This window comes from Osmerus mordax, chromosome 1 (genome assembly GCF_038355195.1).
Source record: "Osmerus mordax isolate fOsmMor3 chromosome 1, fOsmMor3.pri, whole genome shotgun sequence".
In the NCBI taxonomy this organism is placed as follows: Eukaryota; Metazoa; Chordata; class Actinopteri; order Osmeriformes; family Osmeridae; genus Osmerus; species Osmerus mordax.
The window spans coordinates 2,046,368-2,065,616 of NC_090050.1; the positions used below are offsets into that span (position 1 = coordinate 2,046,368).

Below are 19,249 nucleotides of genomic sequence, written 5' to 3' on the forward strand. Positions count from 1 at the left end.
AGCTACACGTCAGTTTCAGTAACACAGCTCAATGAGAGAACTGTTTCTCAACAGGAAATGTCCACTCCCAACCTGCACTCATAAAGAGAAGACACAATACAGTAAGTGTAATGTACGTTATTTTATTGACAGAGATTTTATGAAATGATTTACAGAACTCCATGCACCTCAATCAATTGACTTGGTGAACAACACTGTTGGGTGCTTGTTGTCTACTGTGCTGATTCACTATGATGGGCAGTCACCTGAACAGCACTGCTGTAGACTTTCAGTCAACATAGGTGTAGTTCAGACTCACGTTCTGGTGGATCAACAGACCAACATACTGAAGTTACCAGACTCCAGACTATGGTGTGTGTGAAATCTATACATTCACTTTGCCGAAAAAACTACAACCACTGTGTTTTTGATATTTATCTTATGAAAGTTGTGGTAGCCGATCGTTATTCAGACAAAGTGAACCATGTCTATTCTACAGGAGTCTTTAGGTTACCTCCCATCTTGGTCACTGTTCAAACCTATTTGTACATCTAGCATGTTCTGAAGAGGTATCATTTGATCTGACAACAGACCAAAACAAAATTTACTAAATACCTTTGGAGTGGAAAATAAATATATTATAACTGACAGTGCAGGAATCGGTTGTAAATGAACAAAATGCCAAACAAAAGTATTTCATGTCCAGGGCAGATACAACAGACAATCCCCCCCCCCAAAAAAAAATATAAATATATTTTAAAGAAGACACTCATCAAAGAGAGAATTATGAAACAACATTGTAATTTTCATTAAGTGCCTGACACTGTCATTTATCAGTATCAGTTATCTCCCTTGACAACACAGTCTGTATGGTAGAACCCTCATTGATATCATTAGTATCCAGATTCAGTCTGTATGGTAGAACCCTCACTGATATCATTAGTAGTTTAGTGTATAGTATATAGTAAGTATGTGTAGTGTATAGTATATAGTGGGACTATGTAGTGTATAGTGTATCGTGGGTCTGTGTTGTGTGTAGTGTATAGCAAGTATGTGTAGTGAATAGTATATGTACTGTGTAGTGCAGGGGATTTACATTTAGTCATTTAGCAATGATCAAATTTGCGTGATTGAGCAATATTTAAAATGCGTCATTCCGTTCAGAGTATCAAATTTGCGCAATGTAAAATGGAAAATAGTGCCCTGTTGAAATTTTGCTACATTTTATTTATGGTTTTATTTATTTATTTGTATTCATTCTTTAAGGAGATGCACTGAATTTTGGTGAATAAGAGGACCTATTTTATTTTGATGCACATATTTGTACATTAGCAGGAATGTAGCACAATATGAATGTGAAAGCAGTTATAACTAGAGAGGATACAATTTCTGGGGAAATTGTAGGGTGTGCTTGCTTGCGTCGGTTGCACAGGGGTCTGTATATTTTATATAAAAATGCATCGGGCCTACTTATTATTTATAAAGATTACATAGATTTAAAAGCATCTTTTTTTTGCTGCTCATTTACAACTCAAAATACGAGTGAAGTGTAGAATGAAATATGACGTCTTCTCATTTCCCCTGCAAGAGGCAGCTGACAGGCTGAATCAAAACGAATACATTTGGCAGACCGGTGTACAAATGGACCTAATCTCTATGACTTAAACGTCCTTTTAAGTTGTCCCTTCTCGTGATATTTTCAGGCATTTAGCCTACTCATATTGCATTCATTCATTAATAAAGAACCCCCTTTGAAGATTATTCTACGACTTTACCGGCAGAAGATAGAATCGCGATTCAAACAGTACCATCTGCTAACTGAAAATATGCCCCCAAAAACGTAAATAAGCTTGACATTTATTTAGTGGAAAATAGCTCATTCATAAAAAGCTCACTGGTAGCGATCATTGTCAGTAACAACTCAAAATGCGATATAGCCCTGTGTGGAGAAGCTGCCCGGTAAATTCTACTACTACAGTACAGTACTACTAGTAGACTACTGCTGTGTTCGTCTTGATAGCGATTGCGTTGGTTGAATTCGATTAAACGTTCCGTTGTACGGTTTAGGCTGAAATTAATTATTTTCATGAACAGATTGACAAAGTTTAGGCTGTGGCAATGAAGTTCAGGTTAGTAGTCAGATAGTTTCCCTACTGAAAGACTTTTGAGTAAGGGGAGTGCCGAACATGTTCTGTTGCCGTTTGACTTAAACAGCTGAGGAGTTGTTGTTAGCTACTCACACTAGTGTCTCGGGTACAGTAGGCTACAGCGTTGCAGTGAGCTACACTGGTTTGAAACCACAGGTAATGGTAATTTCACCAACAAATCGTTTACTAATGTCAGAATAAATCCTACAACGAAAATGTATATGTGAGGAATGTTTATTTTAACGATTGAAAACAGATACATCATAGACCACTGTAGTATGTGTTGCCCGGGCAACACAGGCTAATGTCATGATGCTAATATGTCAGTGAAATAGTAGACTACTGTTTCCGAAAGTAGATGTACTTCCTTAATAATATCAGCTTATATTGAACATTACACATCACAATTGTGTGTCATATCACAAAGTAAAATGAGTAAATATTTATCACCCTGGCCTCTTTGTTTGTGGCGTTTCTGCAGCTGCCTTGCAGTAAAGCTATAGTTAGCCTAGCTATCCCCCAAGTTAACAGATGCCAAACGAATGTTCTGCCAAAGGTAGTCACGCGTGTTTTCGTGACATTATTGCAGACCGGTGTAAAAATTGACCTAATCTCTATGATTTAAACGTCATTTTAAGTTTTTCTCTTCTCATGATATTTTCAGGCATTTAGCCTACTCATATTGCATTCATTCATGAATAAACAACCCCTTTGAAGATTATTCTACGACGTTACCCGGCAGTAGAAGATGGAATCGCAATTCAAACGGTACCATCTGCTAACTGAAAATATGCCCCCCAAAACGTAAATAAGCTTGACATTTATTTAGTGGAAAATTGCTCATTCATAAAAAGCTCACTGGTAGCGATCATTGTCAGTAACAACGCAAAATGCGATATAGCCCTGTGTTGAGAAGCTGCCCCGGTAAATTGTACTACTACGGTACAGTACTAGGCTACTGCTGTGTTCGTCTTGGTAGCGATTGCGTTGGTTGAATTGGATTTAACGTTCCGTTGTACGGTTTAGGCTGAAATTAATTATTTTCATGAACAGATTGACAACGTTTAGGCTGTGGCAATGAAGTTCAGGTTAGTAGTTAGATAGACTTTTGATTTAAGTAAGGGGAGTGCCGAACATTTTCTGTCGCCGTTTGACTTCCTAAACAGCTGTGTACTGTAGCTAGATGTTTTTGTAGTGTGTCTCGCGTAAGCTACAGCGTTGCAGTGAGCTACACTGGTTTGAAACCACAGGTAATGGTAATTTCACCAACAAATCGGTTTCTAATGTCAGAATAAATCCTACAACGAAAATGTATATGTGAGGAATGTTTATTTTAACGATTGAAAACAGATAACGCTACATCATAGACCACTGTAGTATGTGTTGCCCGGGAAACACAGGCTAATGTCATGATGCTAATACTTCAGTGAAATAGTAGACTACTGTTTCCGAAAGTAGATGTACTTCCTTAATAATATCAGCTTATATTGTACATTACACATCACAATTGTGTGTCATATCACAAAGTAAAATGAGTAAATAGTTATCACCCTGGCCTCTTTTCTTGTGGCGTTTCTGCAGCTGCCTTGCAGTAAAGCTATAGTTAGCCTAGCTATCCCCCAAGTTAACAGATGCTAAACGAATGTTCTGGCAAAGGTAGTCACGCGTGTTTTCGTGACGTTAGTGACGCAGTGACGTTAGTAACGTCAGTGACTGTGGCTAGCAAATTAGCCACCGTTAGCTTCACTTTTCGCCACAAAAACTTAATTTAAGCTTAAACCATGCAACGGAACGTAAATTCCAATAGAAGCAACTCAATCGCTACCAAGACGAAACTTTTGACACCTACGTTGTCTATGTAGGCCAAGTATTTACTGAGTTTTAGGGGGGCAAAAAGAAATAAAAATAATAATAATAATAATATATATGTGAGAGAACAAAGGTTGTGCTCTCGCCGAAGGCTTGAGCACACCCAATTAGCCTATGTGACAATAACATTAGTTTTGGTTCAAATCAATAAATAATCGTGATAATTAATGGTGATCTCAATATTGATCAAAATAATCGTGATTATCATTTTGGCCATAATCGTTCAGTTCTAGCAGGGGTCTTCAACGTTTTTCAGGCCAAGCACCCCCAAAATAATGGAGAGATGGAGCAGGCACCCCCTACTATATATATTGCATACAATTGGGTTTTATATTAAACTGGGCCATTAAAAAGTTCATGGTCAAATATTTACTATTGTGTTAACATTTTAAATGCGTTAGAACACGTTTATATCGAAGACGAGTTCTTTCAGAATCAGCTACATATATTAGCACGTCGACTGACTGATTTCCTTCTCATACTTTCCCGTAGCGTCACAGTGCATTTCCCTGTTGAAGCTCAGCTTCCATGGACTTCAATGGGGCTGCTTTTAACAGTTTTTTTCAGTGCTTCGAAACTATACGGTCATTGGATGAATGCTGAGATTATGTCCCGCTTCGGACGCTCAGCGTCTCTGGCGGTGAAGGGAGGAGTGGGCTGGTCTGGGCGCTGGGCTTCCGCGTGATGATTGGAGGGTCTGTCGAAAGACTGCATCTCCTTTTGATTGACAGTAATTTTGTACTACAAAAAGTCACCGAAGCTATTCAAGCTCAGTCCCATCGCGGATTTTGCAACTGTAGTTGAAAGACAAACTGCAGCAACCTATTTCTTGGTATTTGCTTGGCGAAATTGCTAACCAATTTTCATCATACATTTCATACAATTATACACCACGTTCCTTGTTTCAGTTTTACCTAATTTCCACATTTCCTCCTTGATTACTATTGTTTTGTTAGATCGTTTGTTCATTCATTCAGTAGGCTAGGCTAGTGTCGTAGGGAACTAGCCAGTGAACTAGCCAAATAAAAAATGAGTAGCCTGGCTCTGCCCTCCTACGTACTTCCGCTCAAATGTATTTGCTTCTGTACATAGGTCTGGCCATGAGGTACGTAAGTCAGATTCTTCAGGTTGATTTTCTACCGGCGAATCAGTGAACAGAGGGAGTGGCTGAGAACGATGACGTTGATGTCGTGCGCTAGTTTGTGTTGTAGTTCCGTAATGGCGGCGGAGAAAGATGCGAGCAAAGCCATTCGGTCCGTTGTGGCAACGTTTCCGAATATCCAACAGCTAAAGCCGGACCAAGAACAAGTTTTGCTGAGTTTTGTTGGTGGCCATGATGTTGTGGCCCTCCTCCCCACGGGCTTTGGGAACAGTTTGATTTTCCAGCTACGGCAGCTAGTTCTGTTACAGTAGTGGTGAAGGAATTGGCTAAGGCGAACGCTAGCGATTGGTTATGGCAGATCAGAGTGGCTCTGGGCAGATCCAATAGTTTTAAACTTCAACAGAGTACCCGCCTACAAGGAAGTCAACGCTTGTCAATGGAGCGAGGCCAGACTCTCTGTACAAATGAAATGTACGAGAGTCTGGTTAGGACCAGGCTAGAAAATGAGCTTCCCCTTTTTGAAAGACCAGCAGCCGCCACTGCTACCCTGTTATTCAATGATTTTTTTACAAAGGTATCTTCTTTTCAATAATATTGGGGCAGGGATCTTAGTCAGCTGGGGACTGAATAGGCTCTCGGCCAATCACGGGGAGCCTGACAGAGCCACCGTGTAACATGCGACCTTGTGATTGGCACAGCAGTGATAGGGGCAGGTCCTCCTCTTTTGTTGACCCTCCCAGAAGCGGTAATCTGCGTTTGTACTGAAGTGCGCTGCCTTTGTAAATACGGTTTTATGTCTTTACCCGCTATTTTACATCTGAAATGGGCGCAATCCTGTTAGTAAATGAGGCCCTGTGTATTTAAAGACATTGAAAGACCCTGCCATCCATTATCACACTGTTGTTGTTTTGGTGGTGTTGTCACTACTGTCATCGACACGTCATTATTTGACTGTAGTTGAGGAATTGAGATGTTACTGTAATTGAGTTGTTATTGTTGCTATATACTTAGCAAATTAGTTACGCCTAATGTTATTGTTGCACGCTTATTTGTTTTCCATTGTACCTGTTAGCCAAGATACAGTTACTCTGTGATCTGGCTAACTGCAATGTTCCTTGAATCTGACCACTGAAATACTGTACAACTATTCACTTCTGATAAATCTTGATCTTCCTCAGGTACCACTCATTGTGGAACTATACTGTCTGTAAACAATGAGAAGTTTCCCTTCCTGATTCACTCAGCTCAAACTGAGAACTGGTTTTGAGCAGGAAATGTCCCCAAGAGACCACAACCCTTCCTCTTGAAGAGAAGATGGAGCCTTGCACAACTAAACCTGTCATGGCTGGCTTTTAGTCTGTGACAAAAACGATTGCACACATGGGGTTGCAAAGTTATGCATGTATTGACCTAAACTGAGAAAAGCTGTAACAATAATTAAGGGGTGGGATGTATCCATTAGTGAAACAACAGTGAAGGGAGTGTGAGTTTGGGTTAGGTTGGTTATAGGTGCTGATCTGTGGGCATCTGTGAAGCCCTCTGTGACACTGCTGATTAAAAGCTTGCTGTTGAAAAGGGCTATACAAATGAATACAATGGATAAATGAGTGAGGCATCAGAATATAGGAATACTGGAAGTGTAAAAAACTAGTGAGCTACAAAACAACAAAGTGCTGTCAGCAAAGCTGAGTGGTGATGGTGGAGGGAGGGTGAGAGAAGAGCCTGCTCTTCAACAGGTAGGCAGGCTGCATATAGAGGTGTGTACGGGGCCTGTACTACCAAGCAAGTTCAACAGGTAGGCAGGCTACATATAGAGGTCTGTACAGGGCCCTGTACTACCAAGCAAGTTCAACACAATTGCAGACTGTGAATGTGTAAATTAATGGCCTTCTCAATATACCTCATTAAGGCAGAAGTAGATCTGACTCTAAATACAATAGTGTTTTCCATCCAATTAGATCCACGGGATTGTCGACAAATGCTGATGCCATTTTCCAAGACGATATGTGTTGATCTGTTATCTCGAACATAACCTGCTACGGAGCAGATTAGGTGTGTAGCGTGAGTTACCATGGTGATCTATCCTGGTAAGAAGTGAACCACTGTCGTGATACTGACAATCCAGAGTTAAACCTAAAGTTACCTCGCTAACCCTAAATCTGGCTTCATAGTATAGGCCTTGGGTGTAGTGGATTAGACTACATAGATACCTGCACAGGTGTGGTGGATTAGACTACATAGAGACTTGTACAGGTGTGGATTAGACTACATAGAGACCTGTACAGGTGTGAATTAGACTACATAGAGACCTGTACAGGTGTGAATTAGACTACATAGAGACATGTACAGGTGTGGATTAGACTACATAGAGACCTGTACAGGTGTAGTGGATTAGACTACATAGAGACCTGTACAGGTGTGGTGGATTAGACTACATAGAGACCTGTACAGGTGTGGATTAGACTACATAGAGACCTGTACAGGTGTGGATTAGACTACATAGAGACATGTACAGGTGTGGATTATACTACATAGAGACCTGTACAGGTGTAGTGGATTAGACTACATAGAGACCTGTACAGGTGTGGTGGATTAGACTACATAGAGACCTGTACAGGTGTGGATTAGACTACATAGAGACCTGTACAGGTGTGGATTAGACTACATAGAGACCTGTACAGGTGTAGTGGATTAGACTACATAGAGACCTGTACAGGTGTGGTGGATTAGACTACATAGAGACCTGTACAGGTGTGGATTAGATTACATAAAGACCTGTACACACCACAGACATTAATTTAATTCAAGTCCTTCCAATCTACATTTACAGATCAGGGTCCAGGGTGAGTTTAGCTAAAGCCTCCAATTAGAAAACAGTTACAAAAACACACAAAAGTACATTCGCTCTGGATAAGAGTGTCTGCTAAATGACTAAATGTACATACCAACACTCGCCACACAAGCCCACCTAGGAACCCATGGATGGATTTAAACCATGCTATGCACTGTGCACATGCACGGAGACATGGCTGAGTGAACTGATCCCAGACTCTGCGCTACAGCTAGCAGGTTTCAAACTGCTGAGAGCGGATCGTAACCCTGTGCTCTCTGGCAAAACGAAAGGCGGTGGTATTTGTTTTTACATTAACAGTGGCTGGTGTGAAGATGTGACAGTGATTCTGCAGCACTGTTCTCCTGATCTGGAATCATTTTTTATTAACTGTAGATCTTTTTACTCGCCACGAGAGTTTGCATCATTCATTCTGGTTGGCGTCTACATGCCTCCGCAGGCTAGCGTTAACGAGGCTCAACGTGTGCTCGCCAGCCAGATACTGAGTGTGGAGCATGAAAATCCGGATTCCTTGGTTATTGTGCTAGGCGACTTTAACAAAGGCAATCTCACTCAAGAACTCCCAAAATATAGACAATTCATCAAATGCCCTACCAGAGAAGGAAACACCCTGGATCACTGCTACTCTACAATCAGCAAAGCATACCATGCGGTCCCCCGAGCAGCACTGGGTCACTCTGACCACGCCATGGTCCACCTGATTCCTGCATACAGGCAGAAGCTAAAGCGCTGTAAGCCTGCTGTGAGGACATCAAAACAGTGGACCAGTGAAGCTATGGAGGATCTGCGGGCGTGCTTGGACTGCACTGACTGGGACATGTTCACGACTGCTACCAATAGTCTGGATGAGCTCACAGAGGCTGTGACATCATACATCAGCTTCTGTGAGGACTGCTGTATACCAACACGCACCAGGGTAAGCTACAACAACGACAAACCCTGGTTTACAGCTAAACTCAGAAGGTTGAGGTCAGAGAAAGAGGCCGCGTTTAGGAGTGGGGACAAAGACAGTTTCAAGGAGTCGAAGAACAGGTTTAGCAAGGCGGTGAGGGAGGCTAAACGACTGTACTCAGAGAGGCTAAAACACCAATTCTCTGCAAACGACTCTGCTTCTGTCTGGAGAGGGCTCAGGCAAATTACCAACTACAAGCCCAGAGCCCCCCACTCCACTAACGACTCCCGCCTGGCCAACGACCTGAATGAGTTCTACTGCAGATTTGAAAGACAATTGGACAGTCTTGAACTACCCCTTCCCACCCAGGAGGCCTCCCACCTCCCCCCCTCTACAGTGACGACTCTAGGTAGGTGCTAACACCTGAAACACACCGTGTGAAGACTTGAGTAGAGCTGAACAAAACGACATGTTTTAAATGAAAAGAGCTAAAAATGCCATATAATAAACAACTTACTAACCTCGATCGTTCGGTCATGCCGGGAAATATCAAACTGAGGTTATAACGTATCGACCGCTGTCACTCTCGGCTAGTAGAGCTAAGTACTGTAGTTAGTAAGACACATGCCTGTCATTACTTCAATAAAATAGTAATTTTGTGTATCACATTGTGTTGTGTCTGTTTCCTTTTGAGAAACGTATGTTCAGCCTTTGTGAATGTGAGGTTCGAGAATGGACAAGAATACCATAATAAATAACTTATAAATGTTTAATAAGGCATAGATAGTTCACACTTTAGATTAGGTCACGCAAAAGCCTTAACTAACAGTTAGTAAATGCTTTATAACTTGCATTACTAATCACAAGTTGCATCATTAGTAAGTGTTTATAAAATAGTTATTATGATACCTTTGTGAATGTGAGGTTTGAGAATGGACAAGAACACCTTAATAAATAACACAAAAGCCTTAACTAACAGTTACTAAATGCTTTATAACTTGTATTACTAATCACAAGTTGCATCATTAGTAAGTGTTTATAAAATAGTTGTTAAGACATCTGCTAAGTATTAGTGGACATCATGTATTCGACTTGGCGTACATTAATTAAAGACATAAGTAAATATGTTGTTAGTTATTTACTCATGCTTTGTAAAGGTAATGTAAATGGTTTGTTCACCATTTGCTAATGCTTTCTATACCAGCTCATGTACCATTAACAGATTATAAACTACTGGTTTGCAACTATATTAACAAGCTGTCTATAAAGTATGGTAATGCAGTTATCAAACACCTTATGAATTGTATTATGAATCAAATCCATAATGTTTAACAGTGTTTATTAATGATTAACATAGCATTTAATAATAAGCTTATTAACTATTTAATAATGTATTGTTAATGTTTCAAAATGTTTTATAAAGGATTAACTAACTATTAGTTAACACTTTGTAAATGCCAAAAAGCGTTGACTTATTATAAAGTGTTACCTGTCAATCTTTTAAATCAATATGCCTTGAAGTCTGAGATATTGTAATTAAAAAGTAAGAGGATTATTAAAAACATATTTATTAAACCTTTCTTAATGTTACTATTAATGTTTGTTAGTTAAGGATTTATAATGATAACAATATCAGAAGGGCTTTAGAAACATTGATGTCTTGACCTAGAAATGAGCTCCTGTGAGTTCTTAATCACCTTTATGATTTGTGGATTTACCCATGCTAGGTTGGTGAAGTCAGAACACTTTGCATGTTTGTTTTATGTTAAAACAATAGCATAGATGTTTAGTTATTAGAACAGTTGCATATTAGTTTCATTATTAAAAAAATACATACATATCAATCCCCCAAAATATAATAAGAACTTAAAATACTACAAAAAGAAACAGTTTTGGTATAACTTATGTAACGTCCATGTGACAATACTTCTGTGACAGCTATGGCCAGATGGATATAGCTAGGATAGATGGATATTTTAACAGTATCATTTAGAAATGTGATAGCAGATTTTACTATTAATTTAATTTTTGCATATGAATGTTGAATTAGAATCTTGGTCATTAGCGGTCATTAACCTTAGGCTCTGTGAGAATCAGGAAGGTGGTCACAGGTAATGACTGGGTCTTTTATTACTTTACGAGAGGAAAGTCATTGTTTTACTTTCCTTGTAGCTGTCAAAGTGGTCAATAAATGACCAGGGCCAGTTGTTCTATGGGCGAACAGATGGATGATTACTTTAGACCTATTTGCGGTATTTAAGATGCAAGTTGAAGACATCAGAAGCTTTGAGATGCTGTTTGGGCGTGCACGGTCTTACGATCACCATCTGAATTCCTAGACTGGATGGTTCTGTGTTGTTTGTGTATCAAAGATGGTTAACCATTTGATAGCAATTGATTCTCAAAATCTTCTACAAGAGGAACAACTGTTGTCAGTCAAACTCTGTTTGCCATTTTTGTACTTTTGTTTACATTAAGCAGTACATGATCCACTCTCTCCAGTGATCTACAATGGCCACAAGTAATGAAGAACACCTGTTGGGAACTCTGGAGAAGCTCGGGGAAGACGATATGAAGACGTTTCAGTGGTTCCTGCAGAAGAAAGTTCTGGATGGGTTTGATCCCATCCCAAAGAGCAGGTTGGAGGGAGCTGCCAGAACAGACACAGTGGATAGGATGGTGGAGACATACACACTGGAAGGAGCTCTGAAGATCAGTGTGGAGATCCTGGGAAAGATGGATCAGAATAATCTTGCTAAGTGGCTGATGAGTAAGTGTTCTATGGGTATTATATATTTTTCTTTTTCCCAAATTGGAAACAAAAACAACAATGCAGTGATGCATGCTGCAATGTCATAAGGTGGTTTACACTTCATCCAGACTTATGTTGGATTTACTACCAGAGATGCAGTGTAGAGGAGATGTTGCCCTCCTTTCTGTGTCTGCAGTGTTATTCTGCATGTTTATCTATCACTTAGGACACTGTAAGGACAACTGACACCCTTCTCTTAACTAAACAAGGTGACATTATATTGGTGGTAGTCCAGCACGCTAACACCAACCCCAGTCCACACAGGACAGGAAACCCAGCTCAGATACAGGACATGATCCTTACATGTCACCCACAGCTCCACAGAGTGTAACATCTGAGAGGATGAGACAGCCCTGACTCTTCATGTCTTCTCTCTCCTCACAGGTGTCAGTGGTGCTGAGGAGGCTGGTGGGAACAGTTCAACTTCCTGTCTTCCTCAGGAAGTCCAGGGTTCCTCCAACATGACTGAGACTGGAGGCCATGCTGCTGCTCCTGGTGGAAACCCCTCAGAGCAAATAGACTGTCATGGTACATAAGAAATGATCATGATGAAATAGACTGTCATGGTACATAAGAAATGATCATGATAAAATAGACTGTCATGGTACATAAGAAATTATGATAAAATTATAATTTTACTGTAATAGTAAATATTTTGTCGATAATTTAGAAGGTAGAGAGCTGAATGATGGATAGAATGAAGTGCATTACATTAGCAATAATTACAATCATCATCAATCATAGACACCATACAAAATACGAATGAATTTTTCCCCAATTAATTTAAAATCTTGTAATGAAGAGGCTATAATATAGGCTGCTCATTCATTTTCAAATTGTGATATCTTAATTGTATTTGAATGATATGAATGAATTACAAAGGATTAAATGTTTGAGTTCACATGTGGATGTTTTTTCTATAGATAAATATGCAGAAAACATCAAAGACAACAAACTCAAACATCAAAGACTTCTAAAATCTAAGTATGAAGAAATAGTTGATGGGATGAAACAGCATGGTGAGAAAATCTCCCTGGACAGTATCTACACGGAGCTCTACATCACAGAGGCTGGAGGTGGAGAGGTCAATGACCAACATGAAGTACGACAGATTGAGGGAGAATACAGGAAGATTAGAGGGTCAGAGAAAAAAGTTGAATTCAACAACATCTTCAAATCCCCAGATGAACAAGACAAACTCATAAGAAGAGTTCTGACCAAGGGAATCGCTGGCATCGGAAAAACGTTTTCTTCACACAAGTTCACTCTGGACTGGGCAAACAAAAAACAAAACCAAGACATTGATTTCATTTTCCCACTCTCTTTTCGACAGCTGAATTTGTTGGAGAAAGAGAAGCACAACTTGATTGATGTAATTCAAAAATGCTTCAAAGAAATGGAGAAAGAGTTTCTTACTGCCATTTTCACAAGGGGACAAGAAAACAAGACAGAATTGAAAGTTCTGTTTATCTTGGATGGTCTTGATGAGTTCCAGATGCCCCTCAACTACAAGAAGTACGAGAGCTGTGAAGATGTCACAGAGCCAAAGACCATAGATGTGCTGCTGACAAACCTGATCATGAAAGATCTGCTTCCTTCTGCTCTCCTCTGGATAACGTCCCGACCTGTTGCAGCCAATCAGATCCCTTCTGAGTGTGTTGACCTGGTCACGGAGGTACGAGGGTTCAATGATGATCAGAAGGATGAGTACATCATGAAGAGATGCAGTGATGAGATCTTGGCCAGGAGAATCATCTCACACATCAAGACATCAAGGATCCTCTACATCATGTGCCACATTCCAGTCGTCGCTTTCATTATTGCAACCGTTTTAGAGACCTATGGAGAAAAAGAGATGCCCACGAATCTGACTCAAGTTTACATACACTTCCTGGTTGACCAAGTCAGAAAGATGGATGTGAAGTACAGCAGGAAAGAGGAGACTGATGCACCCTGGGACAACAATAACATTAAGATGATTCGATCACTGGGGAAACTGGCTTTCACACAACTGGAAAATGGCAACCTGATTTTCAGAGAGGCAGACCTGAGGAAGTGTGGCATTGATGTTGAAGGAGCTGCAAACTGCTCTGGGATGTGCACAGAAATCTTTTCAGAAGATACATGGGGTGGTGAGGAGAAGGTGTACTGCTTTGTCCATCTGACCATCCAGGAGCTTTTTGCTGCTCTGCATGTGTTTCTGTCATTCATTAAATACCATGTGAATGTAATGGAAAAACACTTTTACAAGAGAATACCCTTCTTCCAACCGGCTGTCAGATTCTACAAGAGTGCTGTGGACAGGACCTTAGAAAGTGAGAAAGGACACCTGGACCTCTTCCTCCGCTTCCTCCTGGGCCTCTCAATGGAGTCCAATCAGACTCGCTTAACAGGTCTACTGACTCAGACAGGAAGCAACACAAAGAGCCATGAGGAAACAATCAAATACATCAAGGAGAAAATCAGAGAGGATCCCTCTCCAGAGAGATGCATGAATCTGTTCCACTGTCTGAATGAACTGAATGACCATTCTCTAGTGGAGGAGATCCAACACTACCTGAACTCAGGAAGTCTCTCCTGTGAGAAGAAGCTCTCATCTACACAGTGGTCAGCTCTGGTCTTTGTGTTGCTGACTTCAGAAGAGAAGATGGATGTGTTTGACCTGAAGAAATACTTCAGATCAGAGGAAGGTCTTCTGAGGCTCCTGCCAGTGGTCAAAGACTCCAAAGCTGCTCTGTATGTATAAGGCTTTAGATTTTTTTAAATTATAATATTACAACAGAACATATTGTGATAGTGTTTGATTATCATATGTTCCTATAATACAAAACACGACTCTGATGATGTCTCATGTTCTCCTTATGTCATGTAGGCTGAATGACTGTAACCTTTCAGAACGGTGCTGTGAAGCGCTGGCCTCAGCTCTCCCCTCCTCAGATCTGACAGAGCTGGACTTGAGTAACAACAACCTGGGGGATTCAGGCATGAAGCTGCTCTCTGCTGGACTGGGGAATCCACTCTGCAAGCTGGAGACACTGAGGTCTGTATTCATGTTCAACATGACGCCTATAGTATAACTATAGTTATAATATCACACCATGCACTGAATCACACACTGGTCGTAAGTTTGTGGTCTATTAAAAGGTACAAGGGGGCCGTCCAATGAATAGTCAGGGCAGTCAAGGGTCGTACTCCACAATGCAGAGTCATTCAAGTACAGGGCAGCAGGCAGGTTCAGAGTCAGGCCAGGCAGGAGGTCAGGACAAGGTGACAGTGTTGTAGTCAAGACCACCTAAACCGAGACCAAGGTGTATCGAGACCGAGACAAGATCAAGACTTTGAGGGGTCGAGACCGGGTCAAGACTAAGACCAAGACTGGGCAATACGGAGTCAAGTCCAAGACCAAGGCAGGGCGACACCGGGTCAAGACCAGACCACTCAAAACACACAAGCAGTAGGGTTTGACTAGGTAAAAAGTTAGATTTGATCTGTAACTGTGTATTTGAACAAAAAATGTGCACTTTTAAAGTAGTGCAGAGTGCCACAGCAGGCTCTACAGTGCGAGTATTTCACTCGCATTTGCGCCTAAAAATAGGTATGTGCGAACTTGAAAAATAATTTACGAGCACAGTGCGCGAGTGATGGGCTGTTGTCAATACACAGAACAACAGCGCGATGAATTGAAGTATTCAAGTATACCATTGATTTCACATGGAAAGCAAGTGACAGAGTCGCGACTGCACGATGTGAACATGGCATGATGATGCGATTCGCAACCAATGGGCCAGAGCCATATAAGAAGAGAGCTACGACACTCTTTGATCTCGCCGACACGTGATCACTTGGTTCAAGTAGCTCGCAAAAAAAACACTGCTGGCAACCTGTTTGAATGGTTTTCAACGGAACAGACAGTAGCAGCATCTCGATTTACTGACATTTTCGGTATATTAACAAAATATCAATTGGTTACTGGTGTGTTGTATCATGTATATGTCTGATACTTCATTCATGTATTACATTAACTTATAACACTAGGCAGAGATATTGTGAAGCAGAGATAGAAATGGCTAAAGCTAGCCATACTGTAGCTCACACCAGCTCAATTTAAGACAAGAAAGGAGTTAACAGAATATACAAGGCAACCAATTGCATTCAATAAAACATTTTATTATGCAATATGTCCAATGAGAGGGTCAAGTTTGTTTGTAGTGAGTGGACCTGAAATTCCTGCCGAGCGTTGAGAGCTAGCTGGACGATTGGGGACCCTTCAATCTGCAATTCATTGTTGCTAGCTCTAATCAGATGTGCATTTAGAATTTAACAAGCTATATCTTACAATAAACTTTAAGTAAAGATGGCTATACAGACTAAAATTTGGGTGACCAGACGTCCTCTTTTTGAGACCTAAAAAATGCGTCCGGCAGGGATTCCAAAATTGTCCGGGATTTTACTATTACGCCATTCATGTTCAGTGTTATGAAGCAAGTTAGCTGAAAATGTGATCAAATTACTGCATTATTTTAAAACTATTTTCAAAAGAGCTAACTAGATTCATAACACTGAACATGAATGGGGTTGAACGTTGCAAAATACAATGTTTGGAACTATAGGTCGCAAATGACACGCTTTACTTCTGCCTTCTTCGATTACAATGGAAGTCTATGGAAGTGTAATGCGCAAATGGATGTTGAACACAGATAATCATAGTTCCAACTCAGTGCTCTTGATGTAACCCTAAACAATGTAGTGGGGTTTTCTCAGTTAAGATTAGCAATACTTAATTGTTGGAATGCTGCTTCAGCATTTCAAGTATTGTTCTTTGAATCTTTATTGTTGGAATGCTGCCTCAGCATTCCAAGTATTGTTCTTTGAATCTTTATTCAACTTCTTATTCTATTTCTTCCGTGGCACGTTTCAGCGCCTTCAAATCTTCAGCAGTTTCAGGCCATTCCTGCTATGACTTTTCAGCTTTGTACCGCTTATGCTTGAATTAATATAAATCAATATTCATAATATTTTTTAGAGCCACCATTTAAACTTTAAAATGTTGACAAAACCCTAAACTATTTTAAATAATTTAGCTTTTTGATATCTATCCAACTTTTTTCAATATCACTGATTATGTTTCATGACTTTTTCAAGCCGTTTCTGAGATTTACATGGGTGTGTACGTGAAACCATAGATATATATAAACACTAGATGTCTCGTCCGCGTTGCCGGACAACGGAGTCGAACGTAACCCATAACATTGTGTTGATGCTACATGTACTTTTTAAATGACCATAACTTGCTCAATTCTCAACCGATTTTGAAACGGTTAGGTTTGTTATCAACGTCAGAGATGTCGGTATGCCACTGCATACTTATGAATAATGATGTTATTTTTTTTTAAATAGAATAGAAGTATGCAGTAGAAGTATCTGGTGAGGTGTTCTGGGCACGTCCCACTGGGAAGAGGCCCCAGGGAAGACCCAGGACACGCTGGAGGGACTATGTCTCTCGGCTGGCCAGGGAACGCCTCGGGGTCCCCCAGGAAGAGCTGGTGGAAGTGGCCGGGGAGAGGGAAGTCTGGGCCTCCCTGCTTAGGTTGCTGCCCCCGCGAACCGACCCCCGGAAAAGCGGAATATGATCGATGGATGGAATTATAATGAACAAATACCAGAGAAGTTATGGGTTAGTTGAGCGTGAGTTGAGTTGAACAGTATATAGTAGGTCCTAAACTATGATGAGAGCGTAATACAAGATGGTAGGTTGAGAGTGCGTGGGCAGGGGGAAGGGAGAGAGAGATAGGTTTCTTTAGAACAATGGTAGGCTATGGTAACTAATCCTAACGAAGGTTAGGTTAAATCATTTGCAAACTAAAATCAAATGTAACAAATTAAATCACAACATGCCAATGGCACAAGTAAGAAATGTAGCAATATCGCAGTTACGGTTGTCAGTTTGAAGAAGAAGAGTCAAAGTTCCGTTTGTTGTCGTCAATGGTTAGAGCAAAGGAATCTCTCATCAAAGTTCCTGGTGGTTCAGTGAGTTGCTGATTGAGAAGGATAGGTCAGATGTGTCACGAACACTTCCGGTGAATCCTGGCGAAAAAGCAAGGTTTGCTTGTGCGTCTGGGTTTTATAATCCTTGCAAAAGGGGGTATCCTTTCGAAGGTGAACTCTTTGATTGGTCAGTTACTCCCCATCTGGGCGTCATCCTGAGATTTGCGTATAGGTGTGAAGTGGTTGGTAACTTGAGTAGAGTTATTTAAAATATCCATGTATTGCTTATACTTCAAAATATCACAATACAACATTAATAAATGGTTTAGTTCATAGATTAAAATCATTTTGATATCAAGATTGACTGATTTATCATAACAGGAAAGGAAGTTACATTAAAACATAAAATTACATCAACACAGCATTAAAGGGAAAGCATACATTGACACACACAAATCCCAATAATCCTTCTAGTGTCCACAAACAGTATTGTCTTTGAGAGATGTTTGTAAATCCATTAAATGTCTGTTTTGGATAAATCCAGAAGTTTTCTGGAGTAGGGAGAGGTTGAGAAAGGTGGGCCATTTGGCTGGCTCTTCTCCCTGGGAGAAGGAGACACCAGGTCTGGTATCAGCCCCTTTGAGGATAATACAATGCAGTCAGTCGTCCTGATGTCGTCAGTGCTGTGTCTTACTGGGGTGATCAGAAATGGCTGTGTTGGTGGTTTGACTCTCTGCTACAACACCTAGACAGTGCCAGCCTCCCTGATTGAAACATGAAGTCTGTTCCAGAGGAGAGAAGCAAAAGAGCCCCCAAACCATCACTTTCAACCATGTGAAAATAAAATGTGCAAATCGATGTTGAACACTGATAATCAGAGTTCCAACTCAGTGCTCTTGATGTAACCCTAAACACCTAGACAGTGCCAGCCTCCCTGATTGAAACATGAAGTCTGTTCCAGAGGAGAGAAGCTCTATATGAGAACACCTTGTCCCCCTGTTGTTTTCAGCTTGCAACAGTAACTCACCACAACACCCATAGGAAATGATCAGACTGATATTCTTTATTTCTACCTCTAAAAGATAGTAGTGTTTGTAATCCATATCATGATTATCTTCTACAGGCTGTCAGGCTGTCACATCACAGAGGAAGGCTGTGCTTCTCTGAGCTCAGCTCTGAAGTCAACCTCTTTCCTGAGACAACTGGAGCTAGGTAACAATGATCTGAAGGATGCCGGCATGAAGCTGCTCTCTGCTGGACTGGGGAATCCACTCTGCAAGCTGGAGACACTGAGGCCTGTATTATGTTCACATAATATATATATATATACATAATGTATTTGTATGGTTGATTTAGACAACAGAGTTTCACTCATGGCTTCATCAAAGAGAGAACTGGAGGGGCTGTCATCTGCAGCACCGTTATAGACTCTGGGCCTCATTTATCAAGCCGTTTGCGCCTGTTTCCAGGCGTTAATTGTTCACAAAGACTGAATTAACGATGCAGGCTATTTACAAACAGGGCACATTTGGGTAAAATTGCAAATTGCCTGCCACATGAGCGAGAACAGGCAAGTTTCGCTTTCAGTATGCGTTTGTGGGAGGGTCATGGG

General features: G+C 40.7%; 1 protein-coding gene across 11 annotated transcripts in view; it reads left to right on the forward strand.

The window, feature by feature from the left end:
• The window catches only part of LOC136942520 (NACHT, LRR and PYD domains-containing protein 3-like), a 303,339-nt gene that overhangs the window by 248,966 nt on the left and 35,124 nt on the right, over positions 1-19,249 (forward strand). For 6 of the 11 annotated variants that reach the window (XM_067235479.1, XM_067235472.1, XM_067235506.1 and 3 more), the window contains 3 exons: positions 12,588-14,388; positions 14,525-14,692; positions 18,761-18,931. In XM_067235479.1, the coding sequence (XP_067091580.1) occupies positions 12,588-14,388; positions 14,525-14,692; positions 18,761-18,931 (2,140 nt within the window). Of the gene's footprint in view, positions 1-54; positions 102-11,342; positions 11,611-12,036; positions 12,181-12,575; positions 14,389-14,524; positions 14,693-18,760; positions 18,932-19,249 lie in introns of all 11 variants that reach the window. The other 5 variants (XM_067235444.1, XM_067235531.1, XM_067235497.1 and 2 more) reach the window with 4 other exon arrangements.